General features: G+C 42.5%; 1 protein-coding gene and 1 pseudogene across 1 annotated transcript in view; one reads left to right on the top strand and one right to left on the bottom strand.

The window, feature by feature from the left end:
* LOC147015490 (insulin receptor-like) overlaps positions 1–18,503 on the bottom strand; it is a 300,293-nt gene that overhangs the window by 277,250 nt on the left and 4,540 nt on the right. Inside the window, exon 2 of the mRNA XM_085850275.1 lies at positions 3,002–3,709. Coding sequence (XP_085706401.1) covers positions 3,002–3,709 — 708 coding nt within the window. The remainder of the gene's footprint in view (positions 1–3,001; positions 3,710–18,503) is intronic.
* Positions 6,135–7,191, top strand: LOC147015491 (uncharacterized; annotated as a pseudogene).

The following is an 18,503-nucleotide window of genomic DNA, read 5'->3' as shown; positions in this document are numbered from 1 at the left end:
CTCTCTGAAAGGACCATCTGGAAAACTCTGCCCATCTACTTCCCCCACCCCCCCCCCCCGGGAAAGCCACATCTCCAAGCTGGCCTCCAAAGCCAGTTGCCGATTGGGCATCCTCCATCATGCAAAGTCCTTCCTTGTCACCCCTGAGCTCCTGACCATGTACAAAGCTTTCATCCACAGCCTGTTGGAGAACGACTCGCCCCTCAAGGCTGGTGCTCCCACTTCTCAACTTTCTCGGCTTCACGCCGTGGAAACCAAAGCATTTAAGATCATTGGTGTCTCCCGCAATGAGGCCGAGTGTTTGGGCCTCTCACACTCTCACCGCAGGCAGGTTGGTTGTTTTTCTGTCTTCTACCGTCTCCTCTCCGGCCTCGCCCTGTCCCCCTCCCCCCCCCCAACTGCGTCTGCTATTTGTCCAGCCCATATTTCCACAGGGCGCTCAAGTTCCGCCAGCAAACCCTCTTCTGGTAAAACTACCAAAATCAAGATTCACTGCTCAACTTCATTCTTTTGTTACTCTTTTTCCCACCTTTGCAACAAACTCCCACACTCTCTTCAATCCCATTCTTCCCTCCAGGCCTTCAAAACAGCCATTCACCACCACCTCTTATCTTCCCCCATCCAAAACCTCGATCTTTTCTACCCCCGTTAATCCACCCCAAACCCACCTACTTCAAATTCCCTGCTTTCCTTCCTGAAAGTTCCTGTCGTGTCCATCTTGTTTACCCGGTGTACCCCGCCCCATCCCACTCCACAGGAGCCTGTCTCCTGCTCCCCTTGTTATATGCTCTGCATGTTAGCGCTTATGCAATTTCTTTCTTGCATTGTATTCCAAGTTTATATTATCTCCGCCTAGACGAAGCACCGACAGTTCAGAAACTCAGCTATATTGCACTTCGTATACATGACTCTGGATCGCTATACTTTGAGCTCACTATCACGAGCGAATGAGCAAAAATCAGGGGGGGGGGGTTAAAAAGTGAAGCCGAGGCCGCTGAGTATGAGCTATGCAGCCCAAGGTACATCACCGAATGTGATTGGTCCAGAGCTATCACTTTCCTCCCACATGACAGACCACCACCACCACCTCTGCCACCTGTCCATGGGATAGATAATCTACCAGTAACGAGTGATGAGTAAATATAAATTACGGCTCACAAGACAGCTTGGAGGTTTGTAAAGAGTATGGGTCATTATTAATAATAATTGTTATTATTATTGGTGTCATTATTGTTATTACATTCAGCATAAATAATACTTGCAATGCAGAGATGACAATGTTGAAATGATTCATTTTTTTATCCCCAACAAATAAACTTCCACAGAACCGATGCTGATATTATTAATTATTTTTTCGTTTTCAGGTTCTAAGGCTTGTGGAGGAGCTACTACACATCACACATATTTAAATCGATTAGACCACAGAACTTGACTTCAGCCAAAAACAGCCGTTGACCTTGGGGGAAGCGACATAACTTCCTGCGGTACTCTAGGTCCTGTTAACGCCATCATTGTAGCATAGCTTTTCTTTACACAATCAGTGGGGCAATTAATGGAAAATTTCTTCCTCCCCATAAATGTCAACCATTGTGGTTTGTCCATGCTCCATGCACTAAATGCTGACCATGAAGCAAGGAAGCAGCAAAAACCAATTTTAAAACATATGGTACAACTCGACAAGGGTCAGAATCAAACCGCTGACAAAGCTACCAAACTCAGAGCAGATGCTTAAGCCATGATGCAACCAAATCTGGTGATATCCAACCTGCCCATCTAATGCAGTTATCATCCTGAATTGATCATGATGTAAGGGAACAGCACCGCACCAGCAAATCACACAAAAGATAAAATTAATCGAAAACAAAATGTAAATTGGTTGATGACAAAAACACATCTGTTGAGGTATAACTGTTGATTTCACTCCAAACTAGAAGGGCACTCGGGAGAGCGCAAACCTTCACCCTGTAATGCCTGATCCATGAAAACATATCTGGCCCAATACATTTTTTAAATATCATACTATACAGTAAATCCTTTTTGAGCCCTATCTCTCAATGGTGAAGAATCACTTTAAAAATTCTAGTAGTCGGATCCGGATTTGGATCTTCACAAAACTCGAAACAATTTGTCAGGGTCACACACCCGACCTGTCCACCAAGTTTCATCCGAATCCATCCCCAACTTTTTGAGATATCGTGCTATATAACGGTTTCGCCCAATCTCTCAATGGTGAAGAACCACAAAAAAAAATTCATTAGATCCAGATCTGAATTCGGATCTGGATCTTCACCAAAATTGTACGATTTCTTCCTTGTCACACACCCAACATGTCCGCCAAGTTTCGTCCAAATCAGTCGACAACTTTTTGAGATATTGTGCTATATATCGATTTTTGGCCCTGTCTCTCAATGGTGAAGAATCACTTTAAAAAATTCGAGTCGTCGGATCCGGATCCGGGTCCGGGATTTCACAAAAATCTAATCAGTTCATTCTTGTCACACACTGAACCTGTCCACACAATTTCATCTGGATCCATCCACAACTTTTTGAGATATCCTGTATACAGACAAACAAACAAACAGACAGAAAGGGGTGATAACATAACCTCCTTCACCTTGTCTAATTGCCTGTAAACTGCTCGTCTAATTGCATCACTTGCAAGAAAATAATATTACATTGTAACTGATATGATGTAACGGCTGTAACATCACCACCATGAGCAATCGAGTGACATCACCATCATCAATATTATACAAGTATCTATAGCAATGGATTAGCTCCACCCAATTGTTATCATCACAGACAAAACATGATTTTGTTTCAAGTACTACTCAGCAAATGTTATAAATGCCCGTGTAAGGGACCTGACAATGGACATTTTGTGAGATCGTACAACAGCATTTTCAATACGTATAACAAGGGAGCACGACTGATTGATATTTCGGACAAAAATAGTTGAATAATTGAAATCTATGAACACAACGATCATAGTCACACCTACCTCTCTGGCAGTGTTCTGCTGTCCAACAGCGCTTCATGGGAAGCCCATTTTTGAGAGTGTAAGCACACCGTGAAGTTTCTCCAGTTTCAGGATCAGTGCCGCCAGCCACAGCATAAGAAGGCATGAAGATGGAATCAGCAGCAATAGGAGCCGCGACGATAGGAACAGCACCAGTTTCAGAATTGTCAACAGGTGAATTTGATAAAAATGCAGATGAAAATGACTGGGATAGAGTGGAGGGAGCAGCCACTGTACAGACATCACCACAGTCTTGAGCCAACTTGTTGTTTACAAAGTAGTTGATCTCCACCGAATCCAGAATGAGCGACCAGTCCACAGTGTCCAGGTAGCAGAGGTCAGGGTTTTTCTCGATGCGCACCGCTCCACGGGTGATGTTTGTCAGGCTTATCAAACCAATCTCTTTGAGATTCAGCATTTCAAAAATGACTAGGGCATAGTTAAAGAAGAGACGTGTTCCACGGATGATCGTCAGGTTAGGAAAGAGGTTACGGAGACTTTCGAGACCCGCAACACGATAAAGTAGCAGGTATTCAGTGATAACTGTCAGGCGAGGAAAGGAGAGGCCAGAGAAGTGCTCGGGTCGTGTGTTTGAAATTAGAACAATCTCCAGATATCCCTCAATGATGGTGCAGTGACTGAGGTCATCCAGCATGGTGATGTTGTTGCGCACGTCAAAGCTATTACAAACTACAGTAGTTGAGAAGAAAGAGGGGAAGGTGGAAACAAAAAGGGAGGAAAAGAAAAAAAAATTAATCAATCAATTTTTGGAAACAACAATGACATCAAAGCAAACATTAATCATCCTTTAAAGTCAGTTTAGCAAGTTTAGTAGCTCTGAAATTTATGGGCCAATTAAAGACATTTATCAGCCAAGTGTATGTATACACACACACACACACACACACACACACACACACACACACACACACACACACACACACACACACACACACACACACACACACACACACACCATAACATATTTACCAGTGGGGCATGCTTGCACATTGCAAGCAACTACTGTACTCAGGTGCGTCCTTCGTGCAGACATAACCACACCGTCCTCAACAAAAAGGAAATTCTCTCTATGTATATGTGTGAAAATCTTCTCGTTATGACTTGAGTGACCCAACTTGTTAAATATAAAAGGTGATTATAACAATTTAAAACAATATCCCCCTTCCGCCATGCGGCGGGGGATAAAAACACAAACATACCATGTGATGTTTCTTTACGTTTCTTATTTCACCCAAGCAGGGTAAAATGATTTCATCATGCGTGTCAGCATAAACGTGTAGTCATTTCTCATGACTGTTAAAACGTGTCACAGCAAATGTTCAGAGGCTCTCATGTACCCACCCCCAAATCTCCTCCCCCCGACCAGCGGAAGTGGAACTACAACGGCACTCGGTAGAGCACATACCTCCGGCAGGCTGAACAGTTTACGTTTTGCATCCCAATGATTGGCCAGATCTGAATCCGGACCTGAACCAAATCGAATCAGCTTGTTATCGTCACCTCACCAACTCATCCACTCAATATTGTCATAACTGGTCCACAACTTTTTGAGATATTGTGTTATATATCACTTTTGGTCCTATCTTTCAATGGTAAAGAATCACTGATGAAATTCTCGTCTCTGGATCAGATACAGATCCTCACCAAAATCTAATCAATTTGTCCCTGTCACGTCAAACACCAAACTCATCCACCAAGTTTTGACCGAATCCCTGCACAACATTTTGAAATATAATGCTATGTATCGTTTTTAGCTTCATCTCTAAATGGTGAAAAATCACTTGAGGAATTAAAAGATTCTCGTATCCCAATACAGATATTCACCAAAATTTAATCGATTCATCCTTCTCATACACCCAACCTATCCACCAAGTTTCGTCCGAATCAGTCCATAACTTTTTGAGATATCCTGCTATACAGACAACTCTTAGTTTGCGAACGAGTTATGTTCCTGAACCCTGTTCTAAAAGTGAAATGGTTCTCAAACCAGAACACACTAGAACTTGATTGAAACCAACCAACATATATAACACCATGTTAATAGGTCAAACAATGTAAATAGCTATGAAGGAGAATAAAAATCATAAAGAGCATCATAAAGTTATTAATAAAGTAAATATAAAGTTCAGTACAGCACAGTAACACATGCATATAGACATAGAACAGTACAAAGGCACTTAAATATATCAAAATGTCCATCAATTAGCCAGTGATGTGGACGGAAACAACATTCTTTGTCGCAGAAGTTCTCAAACCGAACGTTCCCAAACCGAGAGTTTCTGTGTAATATTTTTGGCCCTTTCTCTCAATGGTGAAGAATCATGCGTGAAGAATCAAGAATCATTTATAAAACAGTATCCGGATCTGGATCGTCACTAAAATCTAATCAATTTGGCCTTGTCACACGCCCAACCCCTCCACAAAGTTTCGTCCGAATGCATCCATAACTTTTTGAGATATCCTACTCACCAGACAGACAAACAGGGGTGAAAACATAACCTCCGTCCACCTTAGGTAGTGGAGGTAACAAGCAAAACCATCAAAAGAAATGGAATTTAGAAACTTCTGTTTATTTCAAGCACAGTCAATTGGCCAATCGTAATGGTAGCTCACAGCAGCACCTTAATGCCACATCAGTGCTTCCATATTGCTTCCTTAATGAGCGGGACAAAAGGGATCAAGTAAAAGCTGAAATCCTATTTAATGCCTTTTGTGTGTTTACTGGTTGACTGAAGAAGAAGGTGGGAAACAAAAATCTGTTGTCACTTCTAAACCTTCTGCTAACAATGAGTTATCATAACCTGAAGTACTTTGTACACCACTCTGTCACATCAATGCAGGAAATATTTTGAGCCATTGGCCAGAAAATTCAAGAAAATGTTGTTGCATCAGTTCAAAAGTCTCAGTCTTTTGAACTGTTCACTGATGATGTGACAGACACAGCAGCTACAGAGCAACTGCTGCTCTTTGTCCAGTATTTTGCTGAAGATTACACACTTCACACAAAATTTTATCGCAGTGAGAGATGTGTTCACACAATTTACAAGTTCCGATGCCAAATGTCTCCAAGCAGTGACTTCCCAGACTCTTCAAAATGTTAGCAGAAGGGAGATCAGTGTCATCATTGGTAACTGATGGAGCTTGTGTTTTGGTGGGAAAGAACACAGACCTGGCTGCTCGGTTAACAGAATCACTTAATCCGCAAATAATTAGCATTCACTAGCTGTATTTGCTGGAGGCTTGCAGTGGCATGTTCAGACTCAACAAATTATGTAACTTACCTGAAAGTGGTATAGGAACTTCTCATTACCTGCTGGAAGTTTTTTGACAACTCTCCTAAACGTTTGGCTGGATATGTTAAAACCCAACAGGAGCTGCATTCAATGACATTGTCAGAGAGTGCAAAGAAAGCAGTTGGAAAAAAAGCTTTAAAAAGCCACACGGACAAGATGGTTGTCAATTAACAACGCAATCGATGGGATATATCAGGAGTACGAACCATTACTTCTGACATTCCATTCTATGGAAAGAGATTTCACAGCAGTTGGTCTTCTTTGCAAGGTTGATAAAGTCAAATTCCTTGGGACTGTTAAGCTGTTTATATGTTCCATGCAGTGCTGCCCTCACTTCCATCACTCAGGAAAGCCTTCCAGAAGGGCAGTGTCCATTTTGCATCAATCACACCGAGCATCGAGTACACTCTGGATACCCTTAATGTATTAGTGAGAAAGAAGGAATTTATCACAACCCTCAAAGTAGATCTTAGTCCCTCTGGTCGGTTGGCACTGGGTGGGGGGGGGGGGGTCTTGAACTAAGTGCTTTTCAAGAGGCTCAAATGAGTGACCTGCTTATTAAGTTTGTCAAAGCACAGAGGGATAACATAAACAACAGATTCAAAGAGACCATTTCAGCTGTTTATGCTTTACAAGTCTTCAATCCGAAGTCTGTCCCACCAAGAGTGGATCCAGGTTTTCCTGAATGTGGAAAAGACGATTGCAATACTCTGGCTACTCACTTCTTCCAGCCTATAGAGTCGAGAAGATCAATGGGAGGCTCTGGATGAATGGGCAAAGTTAAAGTATGAACTTTTGAAATGGCAAACAGAAATTCCAAGCTCCCTCCTCAAGACCAGTGAAGATGAAATGCCATGACTCTGCTTCTGGTAAAAAAATAAATATTATATAGTCACATTATCAGAGAAACACCTACAGGGTGGGCTCTCAAGCGTCTTTGGAGATCTGAAACTGCACACGGGCCAGTTTACCCGCACGCTTCTCCACATTGCAGAGGTGTTCCTCTCCATGCCAGTCAGCAATGCCTGGCCAGAACATGGAGTTGGTGCCCTGAAGAGACGAAAAGCTAGACTGAGAAGTTGTCCAAAAACATGAGAGAAATTCTGATGCATGTTTCTGGAAATGGACCAGCTTTCACTGAGAGTTCGGATGTTGTTGCAACTGTTGTTGCGCCATCACAAATCCCCACACTTTCCACCTGAAGCAAAGTTGAAAGATGGCAAAAAGTTCTACCAGGAATGACCAAATATCAATTTTTGAGTTATCAATAAAATAAATATCAATAAAAAAATCTGTGTTGACCCCGAAGACTCAAAGTCCTCAAGTCCTGGTGTACGAACCAGGGGTCAAATCCAAAAAATCGTTATATACTTCATGCATCTCCCAATGTTGAGTGCATATAGCATGCAAAGTTTCATCATAAAATGTTTTTAAATGTGTCAGTAATTGCATTTTATTCTTATTTGACCTTTTGACCCCACCCAAGAGTCCCAGGGGGTGGAGACAATTTTTGTACAGCTCTCACACCTTCTTGCCATGTGGTTTTCATAACTACCAAGTTTGGTGAATTTCTGAACAACCATTGAGGAGGAAATAGCGTGACAGACAGACAGACAGGGAGAGAGAAAGAGCCGATTACAATATCCCCGGTTTTGGGGGGTTGTTTTTGTAAAGCATGGGGATAACCAGAGGGAACCTTCCACTTTGACAGAGTTCCTCTTCCTCTTATTCTCAACCTCCTTTTGTCAATTTTTTTGTTCATCCTGGTGTGCAATGTGACTAAGGATACTATTGTTTTGGAGATTGCTGCTGCAGCACTGTCATTTGGTTTCAGTCAAGCCTTCGTAGATAAGTTATCGCCAGCATCATGGCCAAATTCCAAATTCCTGTCATAACCAGAAGAGGGCATTGCGTCAGCAGCAGAACCACACCTTCAGCCAATGATGCCACCCACAGCCTTGTGCTCTATATGAAAGAAGATGATTGGGCCAAAAACATCACTCACTATTGAGAGATAGGGCCAAAAACGATATGTCGCATGACATCTGTGGGTGGTGGTGCATGGCCGTTCTTAGTTGGTGAGCGATCCATGCGAAATGGAGCAATAAAAAGTCTGATGCCCTTCAATGCCCAGGGCCACACACGTGCTACATTGCACAGGCCATCGTGTACCTTGACGTTCGCCGTCAGGTTCGGGTAAACCGCTGAGTACCGTCCGTGATGGGGACTGGGGCTTGAGACAGTATCCCACGAACGGGGAATTCCCAGTAAGCACGAGTCATCAGCTCTTGTTGATGATCGTAAGTCCCTGCGCTTTGTACACACCTCCCGTCGCTACAACCGATTGGATGGTTTGGTGTGATCCTCGGATAAGCCCTTGCACAGGCCGTTGTGGAAGAAAAATAATTATATTCATGTACTCTCAATTATAATTGTTGCTGGTGTTTTATAAATTTAATTTTTTATACTATAGTCGAATTGGCTGTCAGTTATGTTTCCCTTTACCCAAGAGTCTTTTGACCGAAATATTGATAAAAGGAATGTCTTACTATGAAACAAAGTGACCTGGTTGATAACACTAACTTTTGCCATGATTATGTCATTCTCTTTCACCCAGTGGACACGTATTGCAGTTTGAGTTATTTTGCCTAATGCTTATCAGACCCATGTGGCCAGCTGTAGGTCATCATGCTCTCTCTTTGTTCTCCCAGACCCTTCCACCCCAACCAAAGTATATATATATATATATATATATATATATATATATATATATATATATATATATATATACATATATATATATATATATATATATATATATATATATATATATATATATATATATACATATACATATACATACATATATATACATACATATATATACATATATACATATATATATATATATATACATATATATATATATACATATATATATATATATATATATACACATATATATATACATATATACATATATATACATATATATCTATATATACATATATATACATACATATACACATACACACACACACACACACACACACATACACACACACACACACACACACACACACGTGGTCTCGGCTCGTGAAAGAGCTATAGCACAGAACAAAATCAGGACACAGCACAACAAAGGGAACAGCAGGAGAAAGGGGAAACACCAACAGAAGAGCGGAGGGAGAATGCAAATGGTGGATAAGATGGATACATAAGCAAATTTTTGGGAGGGGTGTGGGGTGGTTTACTGGGTGTAGAAAATATGATTTTGGATGAGGCAAAATGAGTCCACAAATGAAATTTTGTGGACAGGTTGGGTATGTAACATGGATGTAATGATTAGATTTTGGTGAAGATCTGGATCCGGATCCAGCTGCAAGAATTTTTAAAGTAATTCTTCACCATTGAGAGATAGGGTCAAAAATGATATATAGCACGATATCTCAAAACGTTGTGGACGGATCCAGACGAAACTTGGTTGACACGCCGGGTGTGTGACAAGGAAGAATTGGTTCAATTTTGGTGAAGATCCGGGTCCGATAATTTTTTCAGTGATTCTTCACCATTGAAGGACAGGGCCAAAAACGATGTATGGAATGATATTTCAAAAATGTATTGGGCCCGATATGTTCTCGTGGATCAGGCATTGTGTGGCGGAGGTATGCACTCTGCTGAGTGCACTTCTCATGAACCTCCGCCATCTTCGAAGATGGATGGAGGTTACTGTTTTCACCCCTTTCTGTTTGTTTGTTTGTTTGTGAACAGTATTACGGAAAAACTCCTCGACGGATTTCGACGAAACTTGGTGAAGTGGTTAGGTATGGTCCAAGGATCATGCCATTAAATTTTGGACTTGGTCCCCCCCCCAAAAAAAAATTTGTTAGAGAAAAAAAAAAATTTTTTTTTGCATTTCTACATGTTTTAAGTGATTTCCAACCCCCCCAAAATATTTTTTTACCCCCCCCACCCAAAAAAGAATTTTTCTTTGCATTTCTACATATTTTAAGTGATTTCCAATCCCCCCCAAAAAAAAAAAAAAAATTTACCCCCCCAAAAAATGGTGAGAATTTTTTTTTTTGCATTTCTACATGTTTTAAGTGATTTCCAACCCCCCCAAAAAATTACCCCCCAAAAACTGAAAAAAATTCTTTTTGCATTTCTACATATTTTAAGTGATTTCCAACCCCCCCCCCAAAGAAAAATTGTTTGAGAAAATTTTATTTTTTTGCATTTTTACATGTTTAAAGTGATTTCCAACCCTCCCTCCCCCAAAAAGAATTTTTTTTTTGCATTTCTACATGTTAAGTGATTTCCAAGCCCCCCCCAAATTGTTCGTGAAAAAAAAATTTGCAACTTTTTTTTCAACAAAATTTCGACTTTTTTTTTTTGCATTTTTACATGTTTTAAGTGATTTCCAACCCCCCCCCCCCCCAAAAAAAAATGTTGGAGAAAAGAACTATAACTCTCAGCACTGTTGACATCATATTTAATGAATAAGATACAAGGTTCACTTGAGTGACCCAGCAGTATTGGCGGCGGAGGTTTTGCACTCTCCCGAGTGCTCCCCCTCTAGTTTTGTTCTGTGGCACAGCTCTTCCATGAACCTAACACATCAAGTGAACATGTCTAATATTTCAAGCTCGCGTGAACAGGGACCAAGAGTGTTCTTGAGCAAACGGCTAATAAAGAAGAAAGGGAAGAAGCAAAAGGCAGAAAGCAGAAGAGAGGGCAGAAGGCAGCAGAAAGGAGAAACGAATGGGACAAGCTCACCTAAGCAGAAGACTGACTGACTGAGAAGGCTCATGAGGGAAGGAACAAAAACGTGTGAGGAAAAAGAAAAGGAAGTTTCACGAGCAGTTGGTGTTGAGCTTCTGTGGAAAAAGAACACTCCTTCCACGAGCATCATCCTGCCTTCTCGATCCTGTCAGCCATGAAGGATGAGAAGGGTCATCAACGATGGTCTGACGAGGAAGGATCTCAGGTAGAGGGCGAGTCACACATCTCGCTTGCATATCTGGGACGCCAGAGGACTCGCCGACTGGGTCTGGGCACCTCAGGGGCTGTGTCCCCATTGCGTCACATCGCCACTGCCAATCTTCCCCCATCCATTTCCTCTGCATTCTCCTGTACATTTGTGTGAGGTGATGGAGAGAAGGAAAGACTGCTTTCCTTTTCTCCATACGTTACTTTTATTTTATTTTCAAATGCTTGTTTTATTCTTTGCCACTGAGTGAATGATGGCCAAGTCTTTTGTTTCATAAGATTGAATAAGAATACGTTTTATGGTTAAATCTGCTCTTCTGTGCCTTTTTGCTTTCTTGCTTATAAATACTTGCTTTTAAATGATTGCTTGCTTATGTGTGTGGAATAAATAATTGTTTGTTGTTATTTACAATCTTTCTCAGTTGAATTTTCCTTTATTGGTCTGATGCAGTGCACATGTAATGTTAGACGGGACGTTCTACCCCAATAATTTGCTTTCTCAGCCAGCGCACACTCACTGTAATGCTCGGCAGTAATCCGAGTGTGCGCTGAGGGCACTGACCCCAATTAGCCGACCGTTCACAGGTAAGGTATCACGCGAAGAAGTATAACCCTGCCCAGATTGGCTGCGCCAATCGGTGTTCGTGGTTGCTGAGCGACCTTGCTGTTGTGTGGAGTTATCTGTGCTTGGCGGCCTCAGGACCGGGCATTCGGGAGGTACCCAAGTGCTTCCCCTCATGACAGGCCTCGAACCCTGGATCCGCGACAACATTTATAAACAACATGGTGGAATTCTTAAAGAAAATTTGAAGAACAGGAAGACGTTTTGGTCACAAATATACATACATAACCATATACGTTTGCTCCATTATAAAAATATTTATGAAAAACTGGAATGGAAATTTGGGCTGCCAGCCTTACAGAGCAGACGTACCCCCAATACACCGCTGCCTTTGCTTGGACTTCCGGCCGGGTTTTTACATTGTATATTTTCTTTTTCCCATAATCTCAATCTCGATCTCAATTAATCAAGTCAAAGTAACAAAAAAATTAGTGCTGATGAATACAGGTAAAGTCAAGAATGTGCTTCTTAGGTTAGCTTTATAGATATAAATAACATGGTGGAATTTTTTAAAGAAAATTTGAAGAATAAGACGACAGTTTGATCACAAATATACAAACATAACCTTATACGCTTGCTCCATTCAAACAAGATTAACGTACCTTCATTGGGCGGTGTATATTTGACCACTGCCACAATCGCTGTGACTAAAACATGCATTATCTTGTTTGAGTTGCAATCAAAATGTCCCTTTGTTTCCTCAAAATGGTGCCTTTATTTACCGAGAGAAGACGCATTGTTCTCTGAAGCTATGAGCTATGAACCCTCAGAGCTATGCCGAGCAAAAATATGGCAGCAATTTCTGGGCTGCAGGAGGGAAATGTGCGGCCTAGCTAATGGCCAATGCTTGTGATGCTGAGGGAGAAAGGGGAAGGTGTGGCCTGCAGAATGGGTGGTGCTTATGATCCACAGACACAAACTCAGATATATATATATATATATATATATATATATATATATATATATATATATATATATATATATATATATATATATATATATAAAAGATATAGATATACAAGGTGGGTCACCTGATCAAAAATGAGTTATTTAGAAGACTTTAGTAAACCATCTAGAAGATTGATGTTTGAAGCTGCAGCAAAAAAAAAAAAATTTAATCGTAGTAATAAAAAAAAATTAACCCAGGAGTGCACTACAGCAATGTTGGGACAAATGGCCTCATTTCCTTGTTTGAGATCATACAGGATTTTGCGATTGACTACTTACACTCAGTGTAGTTCCGTGGTGACGGTGGACCATTTGTATATTGATCTCCATTCTGCATATGGAATATAAACAGTTAAATACAATTGGTTTCAATTTGGATCTTTCACAGCAGCGTTAATATTTTGTTTTAACATCAATTTGATTAAGAATCGCAATTTTTATTGTCTGTCTGTGAGCAGGATATCTCAAAAGGTTATGTACAGATTCGGACAAAACTCGGTGGACAGATTGGGTGTATGACAAGGGAGAATTTGTTAGATTTTGGGGAAAATGCAGACCTGGACCCGGATACAATTGTTCAATAATTTTAAAGTGATTATTCACCATCGAGAGACAAGGAGAAAAACAATATAGAGCACGATATCTCAAATCGTTGTGGACAGATTTGGACGAACCTTTGTGGACGGGTTGGGTAGGTAAAAAGAACAAGCCAATTCGATTTTGAATCGGGTCCAAATGCAGATCCAGCCTATCAGTGGGCTACAAAACATAAACTATTCAGCCTGGTAGAGGGATGCTCTCTACTGAGTGTCCTACTCGTTGAGAGTATATGTTAGCCCTTTCCAGATAAAGGTAGTGGAGAAAAAAAAAGGGAACACATGGGTAAATGAGAGGCACTAGGTATATTGAAAGCAATTGCTTCCACACAGGTGTGGTCCATGTGCTAATTAAGCAAATAACATCCAAGTATGCATAGGCAAAACATTATATGTATAAAAATTCTGCATCGGCCTGATTGCCTATATATAAGGTGAGCATGGCTGCAAGAAGAACACTCATTGACTTCGAAAGAGGGGTGATTGTTGGGATGTGTTTGGCAGGAGCTTCAGTGACACACACAGCAAAACTTGCTGATGTTTCACAAGCAACTGTGTCTCAGGTGATGTTGGCATGGAACTCAAAAGGAAAAACATCATTAGCAAAGGGCAATAATGAGTAGATGCCCATACTCCAGGAATGTGATATCCGTGCATTAATTTGAAGTGCAAGGCACAGCAGGTGAGCAACTGCAGATCAATTGACTAAATTTCAACCTGGGGTGTGATCAAACACTTGGCGATACCATAGACAGGTTGCAGTGCACAAACCGCTCATCACATCTGGAAATGCACATTTGCGTGCCCAGTGTTACAAAGACGACAGGCAATTGAGTACAGAGCAGTGGAGAAATGTGATATGGTCAGATGAATCATCCTTCACCATGTTCTTGACAAATGGGCAAGTGCATGTGAGGTCAGGTCAGGTCAGGTATGGGAGCATGTGCCAGAACAGAGCGTCGCTGCGTCCACTTTCCGCCGGTACTCCAGGGGCTTCCGTCTGGCCATCCCCAGGCAGATGCCAGGCCCATCCCCATCTCCTTGAGATGATGGTCAACCTGCTGCAACCACGAGGCATGTGGTCGGCCCACTGACCTCCTCCACTCATGAGACTCCCTCGCTGAGAGAATCTGGTGAGCAGGATCAGCGTCAGGAAAACGAGCCACATGTCCATACAGCCACAACTGACGCTCACGGACGATGCAGGTAACAAATCTCATCAGAGTCTCTCTCAGCAACCGCTCGTTGGACACAAAATCTGACCAGTGATAGCCAAGGATTCTCCGAAGAGACCTGGTACCAAAGGAATTAAGTCTCCGTCTCAGATCCTTGGTCAGAGTCCAAGTCTCGCATCCATAGAGCAAGACTGGAAGTACCAAGGACCTGAAGACTCGGACTTTCGTCCTCCCGCAAAGGTACCGGCAGTGCCACACCCCATGATCCAGTGAATCCATGACTCCCCAGGCCCAACCCAGACATCTATTGACCTCTGACTCACAGCCAGCAGAGACATGAATATCACTGCCAAGGTAAGTGAATCTTACAACGACCTCAACATCCTCACCACAAACAGACACAGACAGGACAGCAGCATCCAAGATGTCACCGAAAGCCTGGAAAACCTAAAAAAAAAAAAAAAAAAAAAAAACTCTACAATCATGAGTGCTTAGTTCCAACAGTGAAGGGTTCTGGTGGCTCTGTAATGTTGTGGGGTGCATTTTTCTGGCATGGTTTGGATGCAGTCATTCCTTTAGAAGGCAAGGTCAATGCCAATCGCAACTTAATGGTACTGAGTGATCATCTTCACCCCATGTTGAAGCATTTCTTTCCTGCCAGGAGGGGTGTCTTCCAGGATGGCAATGCCCTCATCCACAGAGCACATGTGGTCACCCAATGGTTTGATGACCATGACACTGGTGTTCTCCATGTCATGGCCTTCTCAGTCACCAGATCTGAACCCAATCGAGCATTTATGGGATATTCTGGAACGATGCCAGAGACAGCGTTTTCCACCTCCATCAAACACTCGTAGAAGAATGGTGCTGCATCGCTCCTGCAAAATTCTAGACGCCGTTGGACTCTATGCCATGGTGCATACAGGCCATACTGACCGCATGTGGTGGCCTAATGCCCTATTATGTGACTTTACATTGGTGTGAGACAATTTTTGTCCAATACGTGTACATGCACCTTACCTAATGTGGATGCATATGTAAGTAAAAACATTCCATTGCATGTTATTATTTGTTTTCTTCTCCATCAAATTTAATATAACCAAATATTGAGCTGAATGACAACAAAAAAAACATGAATTGTTATTTTTCTGAAAATAACAAAATATGGGTCAAAATATGGTTCACAAAAACTTTGTTTCGTTCTTACTGCTTGCTGTCAGTCAATACCCATTCGTCTACAAATTCAGGGTATTATAAAAAGCGAAAGCAAATGAAATTGTTCTTGCAAAACAATCTTCTTGCAAACACACAAATTCATCAACTCCAAGTGAAAAATTATTTCCAATGCGAGACTTCACGCTCTAAAACTGCATATTGAAAAACTAGAATATGGGAAAAATAAAGAAGGATCAAATTGATATAATTTAAATTGTGTGACGCAACCGATTACAGTCTTGGTTCTTTATGACGAACAAGTAAGGTTCAATTCCTCACCGCAAATCCTTATGGATCAAGACTCGACAAATAAAGTGTGATGTGACCGCAATTCAGATTCACAAGAATCTGTGCTATTTTGAACCATAACTTATGTGAGTCAGGTATGGGAGCATGGCCGAGAGAAGTGGGTAGCTGTGTCCACTTTCCGCCGGTACTCAAGGGGCCTACGTCTGGATATCCCCCAGGTAGATGCCTGGCCCATCCCCATCTCCTTGAGATGCCGATCTATCTTCTGCAACCAGGAGGCAAGTGGTCGGCCCATTGGCCTCCTCCTCTCACAAAACTCTCTCGCTGAGAGAATCTGGTGAACAAGATCAGCATCAGGAAAACGAGCCACATGTCCATACAGCCACAGCTGACACTCACATACTATAGAGGTAAAAAAAATATCTCATTTGAGTCTCTCTCAGCAAACACTTGTTGGACACAAAGTCTGACCAGTGATAGCCAAGGATTCTCTGAAGAGATTGGTGCCGAAGGAGTGAAGTCTCCATCTCATATCCCTGGTCAGAGTCCAAGTCTCACATCAGTAGAGCAAAACTGGAAGTTTTGTCTCCACCAAATCGTTGACCTTTGGTGTAAAGCCTGACTGCTCTGGGTGCCGGTGCTCCAGCAGATGGTGAAGACTCAGACTTTCATCCTCCTGCACAGGTACCAATAGCAACACACCCCATGATCCAGTCAATCCATGACTCCCCAGGCCCAACCCAGATGTCTATTTACCTCTGGCTCACAGCCAGCAGAGACATGAATATCACTGCCAAGGCAAGTAAATCTCTTGATGGCATCAACATCCTCACCATAAACAGGTAGAGACAAGATAACATCCAAGATGTCATTGAAAGGCTGGATCTTAGTTTTAACCCAGGAAACCCTTAATCCCAGCGGCTCCAACTCCTCACTCAGCACCTCGAGGGCCCCCAAAAGGATATCCAGAGTCTCCGGAAAGATGACTGCATCGTCTGCGAAATCAAGGACAGAGATATTGACACTCCCAAATGATGCACTGCAGCTTGATCTCTCCCACATCCTCCCCCAAATCCAGTCCAAACAACTGCTGCAAAGTGTGGGGGCTTGCACACACCTCTATAGAACTCCAGTAACAACTGGAAATAAGTCAGAGCTGGAATCACCACATCCACAGCACTCTTCATACCAGAGTACAGTTCAGACATCAGATTGATCAGTTTTGGTGGCACCCCAAAAAACCAAGAATCCTACAGAGGGCATCCCGATTCATTGAATTGAACTATTTGCAGAGATCAACATAGGCTGCAAGTAGCCCCTGCCGAACACACTCGTCAACGTTTGGTGAAGACCCGAGGAGCAAGGATATGGTCAATCATTGAGCTTTGGTGTAAAGCCTGACTGCTCTGGGTGCCGGTGCTCAAGCAGATGGTGGCAAACCCTATGAATAATTAACCGAGCAAAGATTTTGCCTGGCACTGAGAGAAGCTTCACCCCTCGGTAGTTGTTGCAGTCCTAGTGATCACCCTTCCCTTTCCAGAGGACAACAAGGCCCCTCTTCCATTCAGTTGGGATGATGCCTGTGTTCCAAAAAGAGCATAGAACTGCATGCAACAACATGAGTTCAGCATTTCCACCAGCGTTGAGAAGTTTGGCATGGATGCCACAGATCCCAGGAGCTTTACCCCATTTCATCTGGTTCACCACAGTCTGTTTCCACAAACTAAGGTGGATCACAGTTGATTGGAGAGTCAGCAATAGGGACAGTAACACCTCTGACATGCAACTAAATGGCTGGTGGGTCAGCCTGGTACAGCCACTCAAAGTAACCGACACAGCAGGCCTTCACGTTGGACTCCTCTGTCAAGAGCCCAGCACCCTCCGCTATAACTGCTGCAAACAGAGGGATGGGCTTGGAGGAATGCAATGCACAAATTCACCTGTTAGCAGGACGAGAATCACTTGACCACAGGTGATACTCTAACCCCTCACTGATTCCTCGCACATAGGCCTCCTTGTCCAACCTCAGTGCACGTACAGTTTTATTCCAGAACTTCCTGAACAGCTCAGCTCTGCCATTAAGCCTGGCCCTGCGACTCTGGTTAATGGTATCCAGTGTCCCTTGAGATACAAAATTCTTCTTCGCCTAATGGTAGGTTCCAAGACATCCATCGGAAACATGAAGGATGGTAGCCTTGAAGGCACTCCACAACTCTTCAGTGTTCCCCAAAGCACCCAGACCCCCCTCCCCCAAATACCCACTCAGCCTGTTCGCAAACTCTTCAGCTACCCTCTCATCCTTGAGCTTGCCAACATCCAGCTTCGGCTGGGATGATACCATTCTCCTGGAATTGAGCTGCAACAAGCCTGTGGTTG

Source organism: Eptatretus burgeri, chromosome 12 (assembly GCF_056783735.1).
Source record: "Eptatretus burgeri isolate ZD-2024b chromosome 12, Ebu_testis_v1, whole genome shotgun sequence".
Classification (NCBI taxonomy): domain Eukaryota; kingdom Metazoa; phylum Chordata; class Myxini; order Myxiniformes; family Myxinidae; genus Eptatretus; species Eptatretus burgeri.
This window is presented reverse-complemented; position numbering and strand designations above follow the sequence as displayed.